The sequence below is a fragment of the Triturus cristatus genome, chromosome 2_2, assembly GCF_964204655.1.
Source record: "Triturus cristatus chromosome 2_2, aTriCri1.1, whole genome shotgun sequence".
Taxonomy (NCBI): domain Eukaryota; kingdom Metazoa; phylum Chordata; class Amphibia; order Caudata; family Salamandridae; genus Triturus; species Triturus cristatus.
The window spans coordinates 1041383976-1041403854 of record NC_140582.1 but is presented as its reverse complement, the minus strand read 5'-3'; the positions used below and the strand labels follow the sequence as shown (position 1 = coordinate 1041403854).

Sequence of the window (19879 nt, the reverse complement as noted above, 5' to 3'; positions counted from 1 at the left end):
GATTAGACCTGAGCTCCCAGCTGCGGCGGTACTGTTGGACTCCGAAAATACATTTGATTAGCTGGAATGGCCTTTTATTTGGGCCATAATGAGGAAACTAGGCATCCCCAAGGGCTTCATAGACCCCACGGCGTTGCTGTTTGCTTCTCCCACCGCCAGGCTCTGCATGAATGGTACCTTATCCTCCACCTTTACTCTTACACGTGGCACCAGGCAAGGTTGCCCGCTCTCTCCGTTACTTTTTATTCTGGCATTAGACCCCCTGGTTCGCCATTTTCAAGAGAAGCATCTCCACAGAGGTATCCAGTTTAATACTGGCCCCTTCCTCTTGTCACTCTATGCAGATGACATTGTTTTATATGTCCGCTGCCCTCAGACTAATCTTGATCCACTGATCAGGGAGGTCCTTCGTTTTGGTGGGTTTGGGGGGTTGGGTGTCAACTGGCTAAGTCTGTTCTGTTCCTCTTGACAACGGGCACCGTCGAGTGGGAATGCGAATTCCTATGGACATGGTGTCGCAACTCAGTCAGGTATTTGGGTATACAAATACACAGAGAAGCGGATTAAATGCTGCAACTGAATTAGGGTTCAGCTATACATAACCTTGCAACGCAGATAGAATGCTGGTTGAAGCTTCCACTCTCTATGTCCGGCAGAATTGCACTTATGAAGACGATAGTTCTCCCAAACTTTTTATACATGTTTGACATTTGACAGGGACCTGCCCCAAAATAGTGGATTTTTGGGTGGTCATCTTCGAGACACTGTCGCGCATGACGCAGCTTAATATAGCCCCCTCCCCGGAGGTCGCGCTCCTAGGGTACGTCCACAATATGCCCAAGAAAACACGGAAATGTATTGCTCTCGCACTGCTACTGGCTAAATGCGAAATAGCGCTTTGATGGGGCAGCAACTTAGCTGTTACCAAGAGTGCATGGCTTGCTAGCCTCACATATTGCAACCCCAATTGTGAATTGTACGCCACATTACTTCCACCCAAGGCCGGTCCAAAAGATATCTGGAGCCCGCTCAAGTCATATTTGCAGAGTTTGGACCCCAGTCCCCTCAGCCAACCCCTGCTTGCATAGTCCGGACTGGCGTGGGATGAATAGATTACACAGATGTTACTGGTCATTACATGACACTAGGTACATGGGAGAGTGGCAGTTTGCAGGTTGTGGGTCTGGGTGTCGATGTGACCATTCAACTTGTGACGATCAGACACTGTAATATGGTGGTCTTCCTTCACTTTTGCATGACATGGTTTATGTTAGCACCTTGTGCATGGAACTGTTTATATCGCTATTAACAGGAACAACTGTCATGATACCATTTATTTTATATGATTGAATAATGATAAAGTTATTAAAAACAAGTTGTCTTTCGGTGTGCTTTGAAGTGTTTGACTTGAAAACATGACTTTTAAGTTGCCAATCTGTCTGCATTTCAAGTAAGTTACCTGTGTGCATTATATAAGAACCGCTGTAGTTCATCTGTTCTTTTATCTTAAACTCCCTTATCTTTCTGAAGTGTTCTCTGAATGAATAGTGCTTCAGTGTAGGATTTTTTAGCATTGGAGTGCTCAGGAATAGTATGTTACTTGCACCTTTGCACTGTGCTTAGCCACTGTATATTCATGAGTTAGCAGCGTAAAATACTTGGTCAAGTGCGCATCAATTTAAAAGAAGTATCTAAAGCATCACCAAACGGAGCATATTATGTTGGACAGGGACCTGAATAGCAACATGTTAAGAGTTGGTTTGGAAACTTATACTGTTGCTTCATAGCACTTTCACAACTTTTCACCAATTAGAGTGACTACTCCTGTTCTACTCAAAGACGTGTCGCACCAACAGGTTTGTGAAACATTCACTTGAGCATCACTTTGTGTTTGCATAGCATTAGTATATGTATTTTGAATCTTACACTTCGGCCTCACCATCCAGGCTTTGGTTACATGAAGTTTTTCTGGAGATTTTGGGAACCTGGCTTTTTTAAGATCTTTAAGCAGAACAAAATCACTTACCTATCTTGTTACCTACCGGCTTTAAAAATGTTTGTGAAGGATACTGTAGTTCTTTAAAAGTTTGTTGTTGGTGGGAAAGTATTTTTCAACTGATGGCTTGTGCATGCATATACGAGTAACGTTGTCTGTGGCGTCCCTTAAGTTACTCAGTCACTTCAAGCGATGCAGCTGAGTTGTTTGGGTTCACTTATGTTTTGAGATTTTTTTAAATGTTTTATGTTCCTCGTTTTTGTGTGCTAGTGCATTTCTAAGATGGCAAGAGCCACAGGAAAAAAGAGTGGCTATCAAAATATTCTTACTGTAAGATAGACAGCTACAGCAACTCAGTTATTATAGTATTATTTTTCCTGAACTCCGCAGTAGTCTAACTATTATTTGGAGAAAATAGGTGGATATTTTACATTGAAAGCATGTATATTTTACAATAATGGATACCATATGCAGATGAAAGATTTGATGCGTGATTCGAATATTGTTAATGCAAATTTAATTTTCCATGTTTGATTCTTGCAGTTACTGAAACTTCAGGATCGAGTTCTTAATAATGTGATTCTATATCTTCTTGGTGATGAAGATCCCCGGGTGAGACACGTTGCTGCAACATCCTTAGCAAGGTATTTTTTGTGTTAATAGAAGTCCAACACCATAGAACCTGGTCTCACTTGTGTGTTTTTTATATTAACATTTCATCCTAGAAAATAAACCTTTGAACTGACCCTAGAACCCTACAGTCCAATTAACCATATTATGTGCCTTTGTAGTTAGTAACTCATCCTAAGTACATTAACGTAAAATGGTTGGGTTCAAATACACTATTTGTGGCTATGTGCAGAGTTGATTTAACTGATGAGTGACCGTCATATACATCATAACTATTTTGGAGGGAACCAAATCAATTGATTGATAGAACTGTAATACTTCTGTCTCTTTCTGTGCTTTTGAACTGTCCATCATGGAATGTCCTTGGTTCTGATAAAATCCTGAGAATTATATCTACAACAACAAAACAAATGTACAGAGAACCCTACTGCAGTTGTGGGGCCTAAATTCCACAGAATGACATCTCAGATTGCTAGGTTTTTAATAAAAATAAATCTTAAGCACTCTGCAAAGGATCCCTGAGCACTCCCCTGTTCTTTTCTTTTTACGCTGAAGGACATATTTTTTCTGAGTCTCCTCTCTGATTCTTACTTGATTAACAAACTCTTGCAGAGTTGTGACACGTTTTTTTTTTTTTTTAATTTCTTTATTAGTTTTTATTTCTCCGAACCATTAGAGCATGCGGAAATACAAACATACAACGTTTCCATCTCAGCCGTGGTGGTGTTCACGACCAAAGTAATACATGGCAATATGTAGACCGTATATCGCCTCCTTGGAAGTTCCGCTATCTTCAGAGTTCTCCTCTTTGTTTCGTGTTTAAACATAACTCAAACAGCAATGAACTCTCCCCCCACTGCCCACCCCTTCCCCCTCTCCCTACCCCCCCACAAATCCCTCCCCCCGCCGGGTATATATAAAACTTGAAGTCTGTGCATAATAATTTTTATGTTGGGTCTCCCTGCATCATTCCCCTTTGTCCCGAGGTCCATCCTCCCCTCCCCCTTACCCCCCTCTCCACCCGAGGATGTCTCCCCCGAGCTGTCCGGTGTAGGTTGGGATAACTGTCCTGCTATCTCCTGAATCATTGCCCCCCACGCCAGATCCTCAAGGACAGCTACTCAGTACGTCTGGATTATTGGGCACTCCCACACCATATGCGGAAAACCCGCCTGATCGTTGCAACATCAAGGGCAATGTGGATCCCTGGAGATGTCAATAGCTTGGAGCCTCCTGGGTGAGAGATAGGCCATGTGTATGATATTATATTGGATTTGTTTGAAGCGGTTACTCACTGACCCCTTCTGCACACTCTTGTGTATTTTTTCCCAATCTCGCGGTGTGATCTCCTGCGGACACACCTGCTGCCATTTGTGTTCTATCTTCAGGGGGCCAATTTTATTATCGTCTCTCAATGCCCTGTAGAGTTGGGTAACAAACGTTCGTCCCCCTGCCATAGAGATCATGGTGACCAGGGTTTGGGTGAGCTCCGGAGCCTTTGGAAACTAGGGCCATAACTGCCGTGTCGTTGCCGCCAACTTAGCGTATTGCAGGAATTGCCCTGATCCCAGCTCGAAGGTGGTCACCGCATCTTGATAAGTGATGAATTTCTTTTCCGGGTAGAGGTCAGACAACATCAGGCAGCCCCTCTCCTTCCATTTATCCATAATCATAACCTGGTCTATTTGAGCAAAGGGTGGCATCAGCCAGAACTTAAGTTCCGGGGCAAACGGCCGTCCTCGGAATACGCGTCGAACCACCCGGTGCCATAGTGCCGCTACCAGCCGCGCCAAGGGAGGGCCATGTTCTTGGTCCCCCCGCCCACCATAGGAGTGCTCCCAGCTGCCGGTCCCCGTATGTCCCTGCCAGCAGGGATCTCTCCCACGAGGGATCCGTGTCCAACCAGGCTATTGCATGTTGCAATTGAGACGCAAAATAGTAAAGTTCCAAGTCTGGGATCTCTAAACCCCCCTTACCCCATCTACGTTTCATGACCTCTAGACTTATCCTACATCGCTTCTCATTCCACAATAAAGAGGACCAGCAATGCATCCAATTCCCTGAATACCCGGTGCGGAAGTTCAAAGAACGAACCCTGCATAGTATATAGGCATCGAAGTAGGACCACCATCTTTATTAAGGCAATCTTACCCATTAGGGAGAGTTTAAGTGTGTTCCAAAAGGAAATACTACCCCGAAGACCCCGTATTATCCTTCCCATGTTATGCTGATAAAAGGTAGTTGCATTCCTTCCAATCCAGATCCCCAGATAGCGAAGTGTCGTCCACCCACGAAAGTCCCATCTCCGGGCCCCCTCCCAGTCGCTCTCTAGCCAACCGCGTAAATCAGTGATTTTGCTTTATTAATGGAAAGCCCGGAGGCAGCTGCAAACTGTGACAGTGCAGCCATAAGTGTCGGTAAGGACTGAGTCGGCCGTTTCAGGTATATCAACGCATCATCGGCATACATCGATACGACATGCTCCGAACTCCCCACCCGTATGCCCTGTTCCTCGAGTACCCCACGAAGATGACAAGCCAGCGGCTCCATCGCCAGGGCAAATAGCAACGGGGAGAGCGGGCAGCCCTGCCGCGTTCCCCTCTCTATGGTTATGGTGTCTGAGACGTATCGGCCCGTGCGAACCTTCGCCACCGGTCGAACATAAAGCAATTTCACCCAATTAACAAACCCCTCCCCCCAGCCCCATTTTTAAAAGTACCTGCCAAAGGTAGTCCCATCTGACCGAATGGAATGCTTGTTTGATATCAAGAAATACCAAGGTGCTCTGCTGAGCCCGTCCTTCCAGCGACTGCATGACGTGGGCGAGGCGACGAATATTCCGCAGTGTATTCCTGCCCGGTATAAACCCGGACTGGTCGTCGTGAACCAGCCGTTGAAAATAAGGAAGGCGCCTACATGCCAGCACCTGGCTAATGATTTTAAGATCTACGTTCAGCATTGAAATAGGCCTGTAAGAGCTGGGGAGGAGGGGATCTTTCCCTGGTTTGGGGATCATTACTATCAATGCTTCCCGCATAGAGTCTGGGAGCATTCCGCGTTCATTGGCCTCCGCCGCGATGTCCAGGAGTTTAGGGGATCAGGACCCCTCCATACTCCTTATAGAGTTCGGCTGTTATGCCGTCCATCCCAGGGGACTTTGAAGTCTTCAGGTGGGCATGTGCCGCCCGTACTCCCTCCCCCCTAAGGGGGCCACCTAAGGCCTCCTGACTTTCCAAATCTATGCAGGGCAAAGTTACTTCAGCAAGATAGGCCTCTACGATCTTGGGGGCCGTGTGGGGCTTGGGCTCGGAGTATATGGGTCTGGAATGTGCTGTTAATCTCATGTTGGGTGTATACCACCTGGCCCCGGTCATTCTCAAGTGCCAGGATTGGGTGATGTTGAGTCTCTGCCCAAATCAGGCGTGCTAGTAGCCTTATCTCCTTCCGTATACCAGCGTCGTCTACTAGCCGTTCTATTAAACTTGCAGAGCGAGTCCCACGTGTCCCCTAACTTTAACCGCACGTCAGTCCATTCAGGCAGCCTCTCCCTGCTCAATGGAAAGTCTTTCTCCAATGCCGCCAAGCGCTCTTCATACCTCCGGAGGTCGCGTTCCAGCACTTTTTTTAACCCCCACCTCCGTGGACAAACATATCCCATGCAGGACCACCTTCGAGCGTCCCATTCGGTCGCCCTGGTACTAGCCGAACCCCAGTTGACCTCCAAATAAGCTTCCAGCCCATTCGAGATAGCGTCCTTATAGGTCGGGTCGCCAAGGGCGTCGGTGTTAAGCCTCCATAGTGGTATCTTCGATCTTGGCTGGCCTAGCGAGTAAGTGATTAATAGTGGGGAGTGGTTAGACAAATAGTGAGCCAGATAGTGCGTCTCCGCTATCTGATGTACCGTCGTCCTTTGAACAAAAAAATAGTCTAGTCTACTGTGAGTATTGGCAGCAGGTGTGTGGCACGAGTACTCTCGGCGACCAGGATTACGGTGTCTCCATACACCCAACAAGCCGTAATTATGGAGCATCTGGCCTATCGCCTCTCTGACTCTAGGTTTCGCATCCAGCTTCGGAGGGTGTCTAACTCCCCATCTAGGGCACAGTTAAAGTCACCTGCAACGTTCAATTCCGTGTCCGGGTCCAGATCTAACTGCCCCAGAACGCGACTCAGAAACCCACCATCATCACTATTTGGGGCATAAATATTTAACGGGCATATACTGCGCCCATCTAGCGTCCCCTCCACTATCACAAACTTCCAGTCCGGATCCTGCTTAGTGAGCAGAACCTTAAAGGGAGCTCCCGATGCAACCCAGATTAGCGCTCCCCTGGCAAATCCCGAATACGATGTAGCGTAAAATTGACCTCTCCATCTACGTTGGACATATTTAAGACAGTTTCCCCATAGGTGTGTTTCCTGAAGCAGGGCTATGCTCACCCCATAACGTCTGAGGCATGTTGCCACCTGGATCCGCTTGACCATATTATTGAGCCCCCGAACGTTCCATGTTATCAGTTTATACTTCTGCGTGTCACCTGACATGAGTTAGCTGTTGTTGGTGTCGCGGCCCCTGATCTCCGTGTGGGGGATCCTCTGTAGTATTGCAATGTGACCCCATAAGATGCAGCCTCCTTCGACCTTCATTGATGCAACAATAACTAGACCTGGTATCAACCCTAACAAAACCATGTTCTGAAACCCCAACTCCCCCCACCCACAGGCGGTAGTACCTCATTCTCCGAACCCGGTCCTGGCCGGAGGACTCAGAACCCCGCCCCAAAGCGCCTCCCTCCAACTAGATCACCCTCCACAACTTGAAATATCAAATACAAATATACGTACTTTCCCAATTTCGGAAAAAAAACCTTTCCTCTAAACTCCGATAGTCAGCTGACTGACTGGCACTGTGCCGCCCTGTCCGACATAAAGGTCTAGCCTGGCCGCCTCAGTACTCTACAGTGGGCGAGTCTAAACAGTTTATGGGCGCCAAAGTGCAACCCTCTCAGTAAAAAAGGAGAACCATGTATCTAGCCCCCCCCCTTCCCATTGTCTCTGGGCCCAATGCCCCCCCCATGTAAGTCTCTCGTGAAAGTCTAGTGCCCCTCAGGTCAAAAACAGTTACTCACAGTGTCCATGACCCCGAATCCCTCGGTCTCTGCGGTAAGTCCACCACTCACTTGTCTCCAGACCCCTCGACAAGCAGGCTGGGGGCTCCTCCCAACTCCGACTGTGTTTCCTGTACTAAACATAACGGAGAGAACTGGTTCTGTGTTGGGATCGCCTCCAGTTCCGTAAGGAGAGTGCCATCTGGTTCCCCCATAATACGTCGTCCATCCGCCAGGTCACGACCCTGCGATCGTTGCTCCTCCTCTCGACGTTGTTGGCTCTGCCGTCGACCGCCCCGGCGCCTCTGCTCCTGTCAACCCTGGTTCTGATCTGGACCTGCCAGGTCCAGCGAGTCCATCCAGTCCGCCGCCTCCGAAGGGCTACCAAAAAAGTATGTCTTGTCTCCATGTAGTACTCGGAGCCTTGCCGGGAACATTAAGCTGTATTTGATATTGTGGCTACGCACCCATGAAATCGTTCCGTAGATCTTGCACCTTTTTTGTATAGTCCGGGTATATATAGATATCATGGTTTTCCAATCTGGGCCAGTGGTGCGAATGTGTTGCAGGATCGCATCCCGGTCTCGGGCGATCACAGCTTTGGGCGGGGACCCTGGTTTCGGCGGCAGCCCAAGCGATCTATGTGCTCTTTCCACTGCGAACATCTTGGAGAGTTGGAGGTTCGGGAATGTCGTGCCAATCCAGTCCTCGAGGAAGACGTACGCCGCCCGCCCTTCCGCTTTATCTGAAAATCACAGAAAGCGGAGATTGTTTCGTCGCCGAGCCGTGTGATCCCCAAGCACCGTCACCGTCTTCCTCCGCTGACGAACCTCCACCTGCAAAGTGGTCAAGTGTCCTTCCGTGGTGGTAACCCTGTCTGCCACCTTCCGGAGGTCCAGGCGCAGATGGGTTATATCCATGGCCATCCTGTCCATTTTTGTTTCTAAAGCCACTCTGGAGTCACGGATCGCTTGCAAAATGTCTGCTTTGTCCTGGGCCGCTGCGCCCCGGTGAATCCCCAACTCCAGGTCCAGTCTGGGGCACTCCGTCGAAGTTGGCCCGGGACTGTGTATTGCATGATTTTATTCGATTGGGCTCCTCGTACTGGTCGATCCTTCCCCATGTCAAGTACGGCTGCCCCTGAATGCTGCCCGGAGGCCCTCCGAAATAAGGAAATAATATCATATGCCGTTCAGTAAAGGGGATCCTTCAGGCGGTCTGCCTCATCCCCTTGGGCTCCAGCGTCCTCAAAATCCCACAGGCACTCCCTCCCGCCAAACCGGGCTTGGTAGCCTAGACCACCGTCACTCACAGCGGGCTCCGCTGCGTGATCTTGACTCTTCCCACGGGGTCGGCCAATGGACAGCCAATCCGCTAAGTGAACCCCTCGCGTCCAGGGCCACTCACACGCCGTATAACCCCATCAAGCTGGGGGGGAGATCATTGATGCATGGGGGGGCACCCCCTCACCTACTGGGCTCCAGCCTTCAAGCTCCGGCTGTCCACTCTGGCTCACCGAGTCCTCAGGTGTCCCCACGCCACTTCCCACCGCTGTCCACTGTAGAACCAGTGGGTTTCACCTCACTAGCCCCTCTCAGGCCTCGCTCCTGGCCACAGATTTTATGTGGGGGCTCTTCCCCTCATCAACTAGGCGATGCTTGCTGGTCCTTGGGACTGCATATTGCTTGACTGGCCCACCAGCAGCCCTCATTCCGCTCCGGGCCCCTCCCGCCGGGGTGCAAGGAGGCCACACCACACATACCTCGCGTAGGCTCGGGCCTCAGGATACGCCGCTACAGGGGGGGCTCCTCACCTCCACATCCAGGCTCCGATTTTCGCCGTAGGTGGTGAAACTATACTTTCATGGGCCCCCAGGCGGTCCCTCGCATCACTCCGGGGCACTTCCAGCACGGGCGCCCACAGACCTCACCGCACCGGCCTTGCGTGAGACACGCCCCCGGCCGTCGGAGTCCTGCCGACCTGGCTGCCACACACCACAGTTACTCCTTTCTGGCACTGCCTCCTGGGGCCCAACAGCGGTCCAGTCTCAGCAGCGGGGACCCGCACAGGCCCCGGGGCTCCTTCGTTGCGCCCCGGCCCGATCAACGCCTCTCACAGCCCCGCGGAGGCCGTCATTACCGGAGCCAGGATCACAACGGGACTCCAGTTACCCTTCACGATGTTCTCCAGTGACGGGCCGTTTTCTCAGCACCGCATCGGGACCCTTGGAGGTAGGGGGGCTTCCGCTGCTGGTTCGGCTTGAGAAAGTTACTGATGCGCCAGGATTATGCAGGATTTAACATTTTTGGGGCAGGAGCAGCGCTAAAACACATCTAGCCGGTCAGCATGTCAGGCCACGCCCCCCCCCCGAGAGTTGTGACACTTATTTAGAAAGGACACACAAGATGATTTCAATGCCAAGGCTTATGATTCCTATGGGCACATCGCAAAAATCCTTAGCACAGTTTTAAAAATATTTACAGCTTGATGAAACATTAGACATGTACATTTTAATCAGTGTAAACCCTCAGGTTCTCAGCTGGTCCACTCCCTGCTGCCATATTTAAATTTGTACTCACTCAGAAGGAGTTTGAAGATATAGTCCTTCAATTAATTAATGCCTCCCATTAGCAAAAACTAGTACTGAAAGAATTGCTACTGCGAAGAAACCTATGCTCACCTGTGCTAGAATTAGAAATTATTGTCCAGTATTTAAATTTGAAAGCAAAAACGGGCAAACCTATTTGAAATGAAAGTTGAACCTACAATGTTCCTGAAACCGTGATTTCACCAAATGATTGCCCAATAGAAATAAAATTACCTATACAGACATTAACAACAATGTGTTTCACATGCACAGTGAATGTTGCTGACAGCGGCACGGGCTAGGTAAAGAATGAAACCAATTTAATTCACAAATTTAATATTATAATACATGAGGTGAACACATGTATAGGCAATTTAGACCTCAGTGCAAATGTGTAGCACAGTTATGTGGTAAGTGACATGATGTAGGGTTTAGTCAAAGACCATTGTGTCCCAATAAGAACAGGTGGTGAGACAGTTTAATACCAGCCTGGTTTAATTAAGTCTTGCTTATTACTGAGGGGGCGTGGCCTGCAGCCCAAGATGGTGGTCGCTCAAGCGACGAGCTCCGGGCCGGGGCACCTTATCCGCATATCATCCGTCATTCCCTACGTTACTAGACAGCTGTCTGCATCGCCAAACGCTGGTTCCCATCAACCTGCTTCCACGACCGCGCTCTACGGCTTTCAGGGTTCCCGGGAGAGCTGACATCTGGACTGCGGCACTCTCCGGCGCGTCTTGAGGCCTGGTGCAGGGGTGGAGCCTCATCAACCTTGGGCTGGCCTGTGGACTGGCTGGGCCGTGGGATACTGTGGCCGGCTGCAGTGACTGCTCTAGCCCCTGGACTAGGGGCCTTCCAGCACAACGTCCGTATTTGCTGCCATCTGGGTCTGCCTGGCTGGAACCTGTCCGGGATCGCCTGGGTGATCCATACCACTGCTGCTGCTGAGATACGTGGAGTGTGCGCCAGCACCTTTGTTACATGGCCTACTGCTGCTGGTGGGGGGGGCGCTCTCTACAGGACCACATCGCGCCACACATCGGTGGCGGGTCCCCTGCTGTGACTGCATACCCTCACTCAATCGCAGGGTGGTTGTGAGCGATTGTGGACCTGCGGACGTCTCATGTCTCCTTTTCCTTCCTCCCTCCCTCCAGAGCAGCAGTTATATCGTTGTGGACATCGGAGCTTGGGTGCGGAGCCTGTATTCCGCTCTGTTGGGGTCATTGGAGATTGGGCTCATGCTGGCAGTGGACCATAGTTGGCATTCCGGCATGTCTCGAAGCCTGAACTAGGGGCAGAGCCTTGTCGACACCGGGCTGGCCTGCGGACTGGCTTAGCTCCGGGATACAGGGGCCGGCTCCTGTGTCTGCTCTGGCCCCCGGTCTGAGGGCTTTTCAGCGCGATATCTGCACTTTCTGCTATCCTCCCAGGCTGTGGTCTGCCCGAGACCGCCCGTGTGACCCTCACCATTGCTGTTGCCAAGGTATGTGGAGTATGTGCCAGTACCTCTCAGACAAACAGCCATTCCGTAGTGGGTGCTTGCCGACCAGCGGACACCTCGTGCCACCTTTTCCCTCACCCCCGGCGCAGCAATATCTCGGAGGACATCGGACCTGGGGCACTGAGTCAATAGTTAGATCTGCTGGTGTCCTTATGGTTTGGCCCATGAAAGTAGCGGTGCTCGGTTGGCAGCTTTGGAGTGCTGGTGTGAAGCGCATTTACTGGATACGATTCTACACTGGCCCTTTCCCCCCCCTCCTTCCCCCCCCCCCTCCCCCGTGGCCACAAGCGTGCATGGTCAGGGCTCCAGACCATAAGAGACGTGGGGCTCCCCCATCTGGGATCAGTCGGAGTGCGCCTCAATACCCTGCCTTTGTACGGGACGACTACCACTATAACCCCTTCATTTTGCTCTGGCTCCTGTAAGAGTCGTCATTTACTACGGGGGTATTTCATCTATGTGTGCAAACCTGAAAGAGCTGGCAGCTTGTATACTATTGATGATTGGGTGGCAGTGAGTTCATGCGCAACATTACAGGATCTGTGGCCTAGTTATACTGGTCGACGCTTCGCTTCGGTCCAGTCGCTCTGTATGGTGTCTGTTCCACTCAACTTCTAAGTCCCTATTGGTGGTCACTGTGGATGAACCTACACTGTGAAGTTATTATCAGACAAGGGCACTTCTCCTCAACGGAGTGCTGCTCAGGTGGCTACTGAATCAACTATCTACCCACGTCCCCATCCGTCCTACTGTCACAGAATTGCCTGGTCAGTATTCTAGTCTGACCGTTGGTGCTTGTTCCCTCTGTGTTTATAATATATTTGCAACCGCTACCACGTATTCATCGCCCCACTGTGTCTTGTCACCAACCATGGGCAAAGGGAAGCCCAGAGCAACTACTAGGTCGGGGAGAGCAGGTCGCTCTCTCCGGCTTCAGGGCACTCATCTAGCCGGTCGCATCATACAGAGGGAAGTGTCAGTACCAACGCTTCAGTGGATAAACTGGACATGATTTTGCAGGAAATCCGTGATTCCCGCTCTGTACTAGAAGGGCAACTGGTCATGTTATAAGTCGATCTCAATTTATTGAAAGATGATCATAAGAAATTAGCTGATAAAGTTAAATCCGCCAAGCAAACTGTGGAAACAATGGTACCACACGTAAAAGCCCATGAAGAACAACTCTGTCAAATGCAGAAACAGATTGATTCCCTCCAGGCCTGGGCCGATGATGCAGAAGGTCGGGCACGCCGCAACAATCTCAGAATTGTGGATTACTGGAGGGAATGGAGGGCTCCAACCCAATCGAGTACATAGAAACCTGGCTGAAAAATAGTATGGTCCCGATCGGACTATCTGCAGTCTTTACAGTTGAGTGGGCACATCGTGTCCCTACACGTAGACCAATACCTGGTGCCGACCCACGCCAAATATTGGCCAGGATCTTGAACTATAGAGACCGTGATCACATGTTACAGGCGGCGAGGGATAACGGCCCATTACAGATCGATAATGTGAAGGTCTCAATATTCCCCGATTTCCTTTATGGAGGTGAAGGTGCGGGTCCGGGCAGCGGGCCTGACGTTTGCTTTATTGTTCCCAGCAAAACTGAAAATCATATATAATCAGCGTTCGTTATTTCTTGATACTCCTGACAGTGCTTGGGACTGGCTGGACAAGACCTTTCCCAATGTCCAGCCAGCTAGACAAATGGATTCCCCGCCACCGAAGTCACAGCCCCCCTCACCTCCCTCGAAGGCGTGAAAGTGGACTCCTTACCCAGAGTACGGCCTCTAGTCCCCCGCTTCATCAGCAGGTGATGGAGGGCAGGCAGGGGGCCATTCGAACTGCCTCAGCTTTCCGTACATCTCGCCCATCCATTAGTACCAGTCCTTCCGAGGATGCCAATATGGACTCAGACTCTGATGGCAGCGTGGCACTGTTCCCCTCAGTGGTCACGCATCTTAGCAATGATCCTCTGGCTTAAACTGTTTATATAGTATCTGACACATTGCTCCAGAATGTGCTCCCTGTCCACTACAAGTTACCTGTACCGGTTGACGTGCTATTGTTACAGTCATGCTTGTTTAGTCTCCTTGCTGTATAAAATGTTCCTAGTATATTTGCACGACAGGTAGGGATGCATTAATAAGTTCCCTGGCCCGGCCCGTGTTTTGGGCATTTTCATATATTGCTCATTGCTGTTGTCGGGAGTGCAATAGTGTTAGCGACCTTCCCCCGCAGGCGTTAGCAACTGTTGAATGTGAAGTATGTTAATCATGTTTTCACAGTTTGGTCAAACAAAGTTTGGTCGTTGGACCCAGTATTGGGACATTGTTGAGTTATTTGTAATTTTACCGCATGGTCTGGGATTTGGGGGCGGGTATGTCGGGGGTGTGATGGGGGGTGGGGACCGGGGAGGTTTGTTACTATCTCATGATGATGTCTACTGCCAAATCTTATACTTTCATCTCTTGGAATGTCCGGGTATGGGAACTCTCACTAAACGGCACAGAATAGCTGCACAGTTACACCGCCTTAAAGCCCAAATAGTATACTTCCAGGAGACTCACCTGTTACCCTCCGAAACTACAAAAACGATGGAGGGGTCAGTTTTGTGCAACTGCATATTCTACCTTTTCTAGAGGGACTGCAATATGGATTTGAGCAGGGATTCCCTTCTCCCTTTAGCAAGAGTAAAATTGATGACCAGGGTCGGTTTGTCCTTCTTCTTGGAGAATTGTGTGGTAGACATGTGGTGTTGGGTTCCCTTTATGCTCCGAAAACAGATCAAGAAGCATTTTTAACACTGGGCTCTCAAGCACTCTGACTGGTCACACTACCCATGGTTATTGGGAGGGGATTTAAATGCGGTATTTGATGTATATCTTCACCGTTCCCATCCTCCCTTATCTAATACTACAGCACGATCGCAGGCTGTTACCTTGGCAAGATGGGCACAAGGCTGGAATTTATTGGATGTGTGGAGGTCCCTACATATTAATATGCGGGAATATTCCTTCTATTCTTACCCGCACAAGTTACATACTCGTTTAGATTATTTCCTTTGTTCCACTGACTTATCCCCTTCCGTTGCGCAGTGTAATCACCTGGGCAAGACGATATCAGACAATAATCCCATAGAATTATTGCTGAACTGGGGCCGTTCCCCCGCTCCTATCCCGACGTGGAGAATGCAACCTATACAATTAAAGGACCAGGTTTATCTAGCCACTTTGGCTACAGCTATCACTACTTATTTTGTAGTTAATGAGGGTACTGCCTCGTCCAGATCCTTTGAATGGGAGGCCTTTAAAGTTTGGCAATCGGGAGGATCGAGCGGACGCCTAGGACACAGGAACATTCTGCTTCGTGTCACAAAGTGACAAAACGGTGGATTACCCCCGTCCCTCCTCCCCCCTTGGGACAAGTTGTCCAACCAATTAGGGCTTCACCTTTGGAAGCACCATAGGAAGTGAAGTGTGGCCTATGCTACACTCACACAGTGGTAGCGTCTTACCAACACCTGGTAAGAACGGAGCCCTCATTCATAATTTGGTCCTGATGAATGCCACGGACCCAACAGGGCCATTCCGGCAGACACATGTTGACCACACATAAGACGGTTAGGGGACACTAACTACCCCATGCACCGTCACACATAACTTTTAATATCATATAGTTGTCAATCACATTAAAAATCACTTTTGACCACTATAATGATTTTTAACCCCACTCACAGTTTCACGGGCCCCCACTCAGCCATTTAGAAAGTGCATCCTTGTCGTCAAGTGTATGCCCGCCCTCTATCAAACGAAGGTTTTAGAGGGCGAGGACTGGTCAATGATGAAGCATGACACCAGGTGGTGTGTGAGACCAGTCCGTAACTTTTTGTGAGATGCCCACACCTACGACGTTCCTGTAACTCGTTTGGGTTATCACACTAGGAGCGGCTTGTTGTGGTAAACAGTTATAGTGGAGGCTGCCAGCTCCTAGTACCCCTATGCCTCTAGTTCCTCCCTCCACAGATCCAGTGGAGACTTTTTGTGTGTTAACTTAGGCCTTTAAAGCAACCATTTGCGGGGTTTCCATGGGAACCTTGGTGGGTTCGCTGAGGGAAACGATTAGGGATATAACCGACCTGGAGAGGGAATTACAGGCTCTGGAGATAGCTGCCCAGACGAGCGATGAAGGCCTAGAGCCTCTGCAGGCCGCTAGGATTAAATAGGCTGAATTATTGGAATGCTTGAGACTGATGGACTTTAATGCCTACACACTGCGCACGCATTCCGAGGCGGATAGAGCAGGCACATTGTTAGCGCGTTTGATTAAACCTACTGCAACTCCCACTCGCAAATTGGCGATACATAATGTTCATAACATGTTGGTTACTTCCCAGGCTGAAATAAATGCTGCATTTCAGGAATACTATGCACTCTTATATACTGCTCTCCTTTTAGACATGTCAGATGCTACAACCTGGCACAGGTCCATCATCCCACAATTTCGGACTCGACTGCCAAAGACTTGGCGGCTCCGATTACTACTGCAGAGATTCGTATGGCGATTAATGTATTAGCCTGTAATAAAATGCCGGGCTCAGACGGCCTCCCTGAGAAGTTTTACTCAACGTTTGCAGCTACAGTGATTTCTAGATTATTGCAACTTTATACCTCCTCCTTAGAAGATAGTGCCCTACCTCTCACTACCAGGGAGGCATTAGTTACGTTCCTATTGAAACCAGACAAGGATCCGACCGAACTGATGTCTTACATGCCTCTCTCGATTCTTAACACAGAATACAAGATACTCAGTAAGGTTTTGGCATCAAGGCTTCTTCCGTTGCTTCCCCAATTGGTCTATACTGATCAATGCGGGTTCATACTCCAACGCAGCACCTCACTAAATATTCGTCAGCTTCATGCCTTGCTACATGCGGCGTCAGAAACTGAACCACTTGCTGGCTGTTTATCGTTAGACGTGTGACAAGCTTTTGACAACCTGAGCTGGCCCTATATGCTAGCTGTATTATCCAAATTTGCCCTGCCCCAGTCCTATTGTAATTGGATCAAACTGCTCTACACTAACCCTACTGCTCGTGCTAAGATGGGTTCGAACATCTCTCCCTCTTGTACTGTTTACCGGGGAACACGCCAGGGTTGCCCCTTTATCCCCTTTGCTATTTGTATTAGCCTTCGAACTTCTTGCACAATATCTGCGTCAAGTTATGGTCCCGTACGGTATTCCATTACGGGGTGTGATCCACTCTGTATCACTCTACGCTGATGATATGTTGTTATATTTCCGAGATCTACATGAAAATAATCACACAGTAGCTACTGTTTGCTCAAGTTTTGGGGAATAATCTGGCTTATGTCTTAACGCTTCCAAATCAGTCGCCTACTCCTTTTATGATACCTATGCATCTCACTATTTACAATGAGGTCAGATGCAATTTAGAGTAGAGCCTGTTACCTTTAAATAATTGGGAATTCACATATATAGACCCAACGTAGATACCATTGATGGTAATGTGGTGCGGACAATAAATTCACTACGTTCCCAGATTTCCTTCTGGAATACGTTACCATTGATAGTAGCGGGCCGCTTGGCTGTCTAAAATGGTTATGTTGCCCAGACTCCTTTACCATTTTGTGAATCTCCTGGTTGTACTTCCGGCCTGGATTTTTAGAACACTAGATACCCTGTTGTCCTCTCTAATTTGGGGGGCGGGTAGACATAGGTTGGCATTGGCTAAGTTGCCACTACCTAGTAATGCGGGGGGCTTGGGGCACCTGATTTTAAAACGTATTGTATAGTAATTACTGTGGTTGGCATATTGGTTGGCGGGCAAAAATTTATATGAAATTGGGCATTCCCCAGACTTTTTAAAACAGGGAACCCTTCAATTACTGCTATGCCTGGGTGCGGAGAAACTGCGGGATCCTCCTTATCTCCTACATATTGCACTACATTATTGGAAACAAGCTCATAAGTTAGCAAAGCTGCCCTTTTCATACACCCCGAATATCCCGCTCTGTGGTTTACCTAATAGACGTGGGATAGTATCAATGACTCGGATAAGGGGGTGGACACAACTGGGTGTAGGGACAGTTGGTGAGTTCTTCCTGGATGGCCACCTGATGCCCCACGAGGAGTTTGTACGCAATCATTCCGTACCTGATACTTTGATTCTCACTCATGCAGCAATTGTGCATTTTATTCAGAAATATTGGGTCATAGACCAGAGGGAACCTCCCACTTTCCAATTATAGAAATCTCTTCATATAATGGGGCATGGCCGACGCCTGGTACGCTAGCTCTATTGGGGTTTGCGGGAGCATTTACATACCCCATTACAACTTCTCAGACAGAAATGGGACATAATACTTCTACGTGAACTAGAAGATACAGAGTGGGCCCTAATGATAGAATACCCTCGGCGAGTCTCCCATAATTGCCTGAGATGTCCAGCACAAAAAGCTGATTTTATTAATATGTTATGGTCCTGCCCAGGATTGAGTGGGTTCTGGTCAGAAGTTACCCAGAGTCTAGTAGTACTGACAGAACACACACCATAGGACATGATTGAGGCCTGACTCCTGGGGCTGTTCCCCCTCCCCAAGAAGGCGAAGCTATTACGCCGTTTTGTAGGATTGGCTCTGTTTCTTGCCAAAAGACTGATTACACAGTTCTGGAAATCCCGCGTGGCGCTCCGTGAAGGCAAGTGGCGTGAGGAGGTTATCAGGTGGGCCGTTGCAGAGAGGGAGTCATTACAGTGTGAGGAATATAGAGGACTACGAAAGCTTCCAATATCCTTAGAATGGGCGCAGCTGATAGAACTTTGTAAAGCAGACACGGGATGATTTAGAAGACTCGCAGATTACAGTGTTGGAAAGCGGTGCAGACGTATGATTACTGTCAGTAAATTGACTGAGTTCCTCTCTCCTCCCTTCCCCCTGTCCTTCCCTTCTCCCTCCTCACCCTCTCTCCTCCCCCCCCTTCTGCTGTGCCCCTCCCTCCCTTTCCCCTGTAATTTCCGACCTGACAGTCACCCGATACGAAACATCTAGTAGGGTGTATTGTCTATGTAGCATCAACAGATTTTTATTGTTTAGTTTTGTTACTGTTTGGGGTGGGTTTCATTGGGTGTGGGGCAATGGGTACTGATATTTTTGACAATATTCGCATTTCTACAATGTATGCACTTATAAAGTATACACATTTATATCTTTGTAATGCTTCCACACTTAATATTTAGTGGATCATAGTTATGTATACTGAAAACACAGAACGTATATGAGACTAGTACTACCTTGTTATAGTAAAATGTAAACAAAACCTCTAATCATGTTCATATATGTATGTGTATCATTTGCAGTACGCAATACAATTTGTGTTAACAAAAAAGTCTTGCTTATTACTTGAGTAGGTCTGGTCTTAGATCCTAAACATTTTGTGGTGCCTTTTTGGAAAGTTCATCTTTCATCCCTTACATGTGACTCTGTGGGTCCTCGCCTGGACAGTCAATAACTGGAAATGCAGCTGAGAAGCATGTTGTATTCTGTTATAGGGATGGCCCCAACGGCTCCCCGGTTGTCATAGAAAATGAGGAATCATTTTGGCATGTTAGAAATGCGACATACCTGTGCTTTACAGAGCACCTTTGCTGCTTCTGTTATAGTTGTTACAGTGCACAAAGTTACTAGGCCTAGAGTCTGTGACCAAGGCAAGCCTTGTGTAATTCTGCATGCTAACTAAGTCAGTCCAGGCTGAGAAGTGAGACACCAAATTACATAGCTAAAATTGAAAAGTGATCAAACAAATACCATTTTAGAATTATTGGAAAAGATAATTTAGCAATTACAGATTAATCTCCTGCGTGCTCTAGCCTATAATGTGTAGAGAGGATCCAAGTTTCAGCCTTTCTGAAACAGAGCATCCCCTTCAATGGCTTCCACTCGGAGACCTTCCCACATGATTAGAGAGCCTGCTCAAATTAATGATATAGTATCTCGATTAGGAAGAGCCATGTGTGTTCTCATCTTACTTGGCCT

The 19879-nt window shown here is 48.6% G+C and overlaps 1 protein-coding gene across 2 annotated transcripts in view; it reads left to right on the top strand.

Annotated features, from left to right (window-relative positions):
• Positions 1-19879, top strand: part of HTT (huntingtin) — a 2065683-nt gene that overhangs the window by 666160 nt on the left and 1379644 nt on the right. For both annotated transcript variants that reach the window (XM_085642500.1, XM_085642499.1), the window contains one exon: positions 2540-2640. In XM_085642500.1, coding sequence (XP_085498626.1) covers positions 2540-2640 — 101 coding nt within the window. The remainder of the gene's footprint in view (positions 1-2539; positions 2641-19879) is intronic.